Consider the following 6458-nt stretch of genomic DNA (forward strand, 5'->3'; position numbering starts at 1 on the left):
GTGTGTGTGTGTGTGTGTGTGTGTGTGTGTGTGTGTGTGTGTGTGTGTATATATATGAGATATGTATATATGTATATATCTCTATATACATATGTCCTATGTAAATGGATTTCCTAGGGAAGGTAGTCGGAGAGCATCTAGTCTCAAAGATAGATCACAAATCAAAACTTGAGAGTCAACAAAGAATCAAAAGACGGTATCTTATGCAAGGAAAAAAATGATTTTATTAGGTCAACTATAACTGTACTTCCATAAACAGTCTAAGAATTTATGAATAGGTAGTCAACTGCTTCAAAAGACATTTGAATTTATATTTTGGTTATTCATTCATTTCTTAATTCAATAGATCCAGCCTTTCCAGAGAAAAGATGCAGAGAGAGATTAGTTAGTCTTACTAGGAAAGCACTATGTTAACTCAGACAATTCACTTATAATCAGGAAGTTCAGCAACCTGATCTGTAGATGGCTGATCCACAGATGGGCCTGTGACAAGAAGACTGGAAGTTTCTGGAAATCACATAGGTTGGGTGGCAGAATCTAGATCCATAGCCAGAGCAAGGGTAACCACGGACTCCATAACTCACAGGTCTGAAGCCACTGAAGCCACAGCCTGAAGTGTAGAAGCTCCTTGACCCGTAGCCCAGGGAATGGCAACTGCTAGACCCAAAGCCCAGAGAGCCAGCATATGTGGTCCTACAGGGGCGGCAGAAGCTGGAGACCCTTGGGCGATAGCAAGGCCGCTGGCAGGAGGTGTGCACCACACGGGAAGTCTGGCATCTGATGGGCTGGAAGCAGTTCTGACGACAGCCGCTGTGGAGAGAGGAGCCCAGATGGAAGATCCTGGGAGGGCAGAAGTTAGAGCTGTTGATCAGGTGGCGGGAGTAGGAAGAGCCACAGGAGGAGTAGGGGTAGTGTAGTTGACCCCCGTAGGATCTAGAGGAGAAGCTTCCAGAACAGCAGCTGTAGGTCATTTTGACAGATGTGAGATCAGTTAGGTGTCAGTGAGACAATGCTGTGCGTTTGAATGTCATGGTCTGAACTTCAAGTTATATATCCTCACGTTGGGTGTGCCCACATGCCATTGGCTCCATTCACCTCACTCACCTTTCCCATGAAAATATTTCCCTGGGTTATTAAGTTTAATTTATAACACATTCATATATTAATTGCACTTTAATCACTTGTGGCATATAGTAAGAAGATGCTCATCGTTTCTTTGCCCTGGAATTTGCTGTGGTTTGATTTTCAGTGTTATACTTTATTACATCCCCAAGTATCTTCCTGTAAGCACTCAAGAATTTACTGAGACTCTGGCCCAATAGAAGAATTACATGAACTCTTTCTTCATTTTATTGAGACACTAAAAGTACTCAGAGGCTATTACTCAAAATCAGTTGTCCCTTTGATTTACCACAAGCACATGTAATGGAATTCCTCAAATCCTGTATTTTGTTTGATTTATTCGTGTGTTTTAATGAGCCATTAGCTGAGCCCCCCTCTGCCTTGTTGAGCGGACAATTAAGAATGTCAGCTGTAGAATTTCTATCAGTGATTTTCCTCAGCGCAGCGCTTTCTTATACCATGTTCACTTCAAAAACAATAAACACCACAATTTGGGTGGGACTTAAAAAGAAATGTCTTCATAGATTTTCTGATGAGCCTGCTTGGTAGCTGACAACTGTAATATTTATCATGTGTGTGTGTGGAAATCTCTTTTTTTTCATTATTTTGGTAGAAGGGGACATTCTTAAATGGTATCATTTATGTATACTTAAAATGCAGTTTTAGGGATTGTTATTTCTTTTCTAAAGTTACTGACCAGGTTTTAGAGCTAGATAGTTGAGCAAAGTCTGGCTAACCATGTGTTTGAATAGCCTAAACTGCTCTTGCCCCGCATCTCAGCATGGCAGAAGACTTAATCCTTAGCTGTGGCTTCCTTAACCAGAGCCAATATTCAAACTCTGCATACTCAACTCTAATTTGTCTCTGAAAGTAAACTATAATGTTTGATTATACTAATCTAGAAAAGTTTTATTACCCCTCCTGGTAATATTTGCACCGGATAGTGTCCAACAGGGGGTTCTAATGCCTCAGTTGTCTTTGCACATGTCAAGAATAGTTTATTTTCTAGCCATAGACAGAAAATGGCTGGAAAATCCATAGTCAGATAAATGGGGACACAAGCTTCGTGTTTGCTTAGTGTCCATTCTTCTTCTTCTGAGCCTGACATTTTATGGGGCTTAACTAAGGGAGATGACATTCCCAACTGTCATTGTATAGCAGGCCCCTTAAATGCCCAGAAATTAACTTGGGTTATGCTAAGCATGCATGCTCCTCAAAGCTCTTACTTACTTTGTTTTATGATAATCTCTTCCAAGCAGAATCCAAAAGGTGGCATGCATCACACAAAGTGACCTTGTGCAAAGCTTAAGTAAAGCTTTTTTACTGACTCACTTAAGTAAAGTAAGCTGTGCTTTATGGACGGACACCTATTGAATTTCCCAAAGCAGTGATGCCATTCTCAGCAGGTGGCCCTCCTTCTAAGGTCAGCTGTAAACTGAATTGATCTAGAAGTATCTCTCTATTCATATTAGAAGTTATCACACACATACAAACACACACACCACACACACACACACACACACACACACACAAGAGAGAGAGAGAGAGAGAGAGAGAGAGAGAGAGAGAGAGAGAGAGAGAGAGTTTTCTTGATATCTCAAAGTTATTGATTTCCAAGCCAGTTACTGATATCAGAGAATAAACACTAGGATTACTTGGGTATAAATCAATCCTAATTGACGCTGCCTCTACCCATTTGTAATTACATTATTATTTTTCATTAGAGTTATGTGCACACTGGGTAGAAATGCTAATAAACAACTCATCAATGCTAATAAATATGTCCTTCTGAATGGAAGTAAGGACAGGACCAAGCATTGCAGTTTTAACAGCTCCAAAACGGATCCTGGAAACACTAAGGCACTCTACACTTCCTCTATACACAGGCAAGATGTTTAGGAAATATAGTCCCTGTCTAGATAGGAAAGGGAAAATGCTACATCTGGGTAGCATTCATTTTGGACTTAACGATCTATCTATCTATCTATCTATCTATCTATCTATCTATCTATCTATCTATCTATCTATCTATCTATCTATGTATCTATCTATGTATCTATCTATGTATCTATCTATCTATCTATCCATCCCTCCTTCCCTCCCTCCCTCCTTCCCTCCCTCCCCGTCTCAATATATAGTTATATATAGGCATGTAACTTTGAACATAATGTTGAGAGGGGGATGGAAGGAGATCTGGGGAGTGCAGGATAATGAGGTATATATCAAAGCACACTGTATATAATACGAAATGCTCAGAAAATAAAGAGCAATGTTAAGATGCTTTCTGCTTCTCTCCCTCCCTATTTACTAGTTTTTCCTCACCTCTCCCCCATGTTTGGAGAAATGCCAATATACTACAATAAAGGAAACACTAACACTCTGGACAGTGCTGCTGGTTGAAAGTTGCCTGGTATTTGAACTACTTTCAAAATTGTTTCCCAGATAACTACACAAGCCACTTAGCCTTTCTAAATCACCGCACAATCCAACCCTTTCTTATTGTAGAATTAACTATAAATTAAAAAAAAAACTTTCAAGTTAAACAAAGTTCTGCAACAATGAAAAGAATATAATATTTGTGCTCAAATCCCTGTGTATTTCCCTCGTGTTCACTTTTATTTCCTCAAAACTGACTTCTCAGGGCTAGAGAAACTTCTTGCTGCCCAAGCTAGGGAGGTTCTTTCTCATAATAAATCTGGTTCCCTACTGTGCTTTCTCCATGCTTGCCCCCTGGGATTTATGGGTTGAACGTTGGTGACAGATGGAAGGAAGGATCCCAGGCAGAAGTCTCGATGCAGAGTCACAGGGCCCTGCCCTTGTACTCCCTCGCAGATCCATCCTGGGCTTTCTCCAAGGTCCTTTCTAATTCTCCTTGGCACCCATAACTCCCCTTGCAGTAGCCATTCTAGCTTAGAGCAGATTCAGTTTAAGGCCTCAGTCCCACTCCACTCACAGTGTGTCTGATGTGAAAATGTAACTGGTGTCCAAGTTGCTCTTTTTGCACATCTGCTTCTAAGAGCCTACACTTTCTCAAGCAAACCACTTGAAGAAATTCAGGGGTGTGCATAGAATCCCACGGTGTAACACAACAAAAATCTATAGTTTTCTGTAAAAATCTTCAGCATTTTGCTACAACTCCATCATTTCTTATCTCTCCTTGAAATACAATGGATTAGACATCAGAGGAAAAGTTCTGTGTAGGGCAACTTCAGTATGATTCTTTCTCAGTTTTTTAAGGGCATAATAATAGTAACATATTTGTTTTTAAATGTACTCCCAGGATTTTATTTTACAAACATACATAGATTCATACAGCTGATATTGCTGTTATTGTTTCCTTGATAATAATGGTGCCCTATACATATGTAACTTTCATTTCATATTGAAACTATTGTAAGCACAGTTAAAATATGTGTGCTTACATATTTTACATTTATTTTTCATCATTATACTGTCATATTTAAGAGTCATCTATAATCACTTAACACTTTATTATTAATCATAGGCCAATTAATTTCCATGACTAATCCTACAAGAGGAGTACCATTTTATTGTTATTTTATAGTTGGAGAAGCCGAGACATAAACAGGTTGGGTAAGTTTCCTAAGGTCACCTTGCATAGTTAGTAGCAGAGATGGAATTTGAACCCAGATACTGAAATGTGGGCAGTTTTTGCAAAGAGCAGCATTGGTAGATACAGCTTCTCCCAGTCTCTGCTGTGTAGAGATCTCCCATGTGTTTATCAGCCTACTGCTTTTGACACTCCCTGTTACAGATTGTGCTTGTGCATGGGTGCCTGGATCTTCTGCTTTGGGTAGATATGTACATCAGCCTGAGATTGCTGGGTGTTTGTGATTTTAAAGGTTGTGTTGTTGCTAACAAAAGGATGGTGGCCATGGACTTAGACTTTCCAATTTGAATGCTAACACTACTACAAACAACTGAGATTTTGTTTTTTTAGTCTTATGCATTTTTTTCAAAACTCACCCCTTCCTTAATCCATCTTTTAAAAGATTTATTTATTCTTCTTTTGTGCGTGTGAACTGATGGAGGAAGGTCATTGGTTAATTATAATAAAGAAACTGCTTGGCCCTCATAGGTTAAAACATAGGTGGGAGGAGTAAACAAACAGAATGCTGGGAGGAAGAGAAAGTGAGCTCAGAGGCCATGCTCCCCTCTTCCGGGCAGACGCAATGAAGCAAGCCACCAGGTCAGACATGCTGAATCTTTCCCAGTTATTGCACCTTGGGGTGCTACACACATTATTAGAAATGGGCTAGTCCAGGTGCGAGAGTTAGCCGAGAAGAGGCTAGATATAATGGGCCAAGCAGTGTTTAAAAGAATACACTTTGTCTGTTATTTCAGGTAAAGCTAGCAGGTGGCCAGGAGCCAGGCTGTGGGAAGAGGCCTGCAGCTCCTATAACAGAATGGCGCCCGACGTGGTGGCAGCAATTTCTTGGGTCTGCTCTGCTTGCTAGAAGAAAGCAAGCGCTCTCATCTAAGAGAGGCTTCCTTACTCAGTTTTAGCTGCAAACCCTGCAGCTCTTAAGAGGTCCTGCCACGAAACACTTAAATGGTGTTGATAAAAGCCGACTGAATGCTTGTTTGTTTTCAGCCGTAGCAGGAAAAAAGTTGTGCTGCTTTAAAATGCTGGCTTTCTGGGCCATCCTGCCAGGGCAAACTCTGACTGTTTGAGGCAGGAGGGCCGACTACAGCGAGAGGACTTGAGTGTTGTCTGTGGACATAATGCTGCATCTTACTTGCTGGCAGGGACTTTGAAACGCCACAGAGTTGTGGCAATAAAAATGCCTCCAGCGGTATCTCAGCCATGAGACTGGAAAGCTAAGGAATGGGCTGGATCCAGCCACCAAAGCCACGGCTTCAGTCCTACTAATATTGCTTGGTAAATTAAAGACTCTTGTGGTCACAAAAGAGACATATACAGTAAAAGAAAGATTCAAAGTCAAAGAAAACGTCTAAATGGTTTACTATGCGGTGGTGGTGCACGCTTTTAATCCCAGCACTCCGGAGGCAGAGGAAGGCGGATCTCCGTGAGTTCGAGGCCAGCCTGGACTACAAGAGCTAGTTCCAGGACAGGAACCAAAAAAACTACGGAGAAACCCTGTCTCGAAAAATAAAAAAAAATAAAAAAAATAAAAAAAATCTATATAGGCTAAAAGTTAAAGTACTTAAAGTAAAAAAACAAAAAAAAGGAAGAAAGAGTAGTTGGGTGTGGTAGTACACACCTTTAATCCCAACACTTGGAAGGCAGAGGTAGATTGACCTCAGAGTTGAACTCTGTGACTTCAAGGTGTGGTAGCACACACCTTTAATCC

The 6458-nt window shown here is 40.7% G+C and overlaps 1 protein-coding gene across 1 annotated transcript; it reads right to left on the bottom strand.

Annotated features, from left to right (window-relative positions):
• Positions 1-443: 443 nt before the first annotated feature.
• Positions 444-983, bottom strand: LOC142838433 (keratin-associated protein 13-1-like). The gene has a single exon (XM_075953889.1). The coding sequence runs from the start codon at positions 969-971 to the stop codon at positions 444-446; it is 528 nt and encodes a 175-aa protein (XP_075810004.1). The 5' UTR covers positions 972-983.
• Positions 984-6458: the final 5475 nt, after the last annotated feature.

This window comes from Microtus pennsylvanicus, chromosome 1 (genome assembly GCF_037038515.1).
Source record: "Microtus pennsylvanicus isolate mMicPen1 chromosome 1, mMicPen1.hap1, whole genome shotgun sequence".
Lineage (NCBI taxonomy): Eukaryota > Metazoa > Chordata > Mammalia > Rodentia > Cricetidae > Microtus > Microtus pennsylvanicus.

Excerpts from the sequence above, each read along its gene's own strand:
- LOC142838433 (XM_075953889.1), bottom strand. The coding sequence starts at position 971 with ATGACCTACAGCTGCTGTTCTGGAAGCTTCTCCTCTAGATCCTACGGG.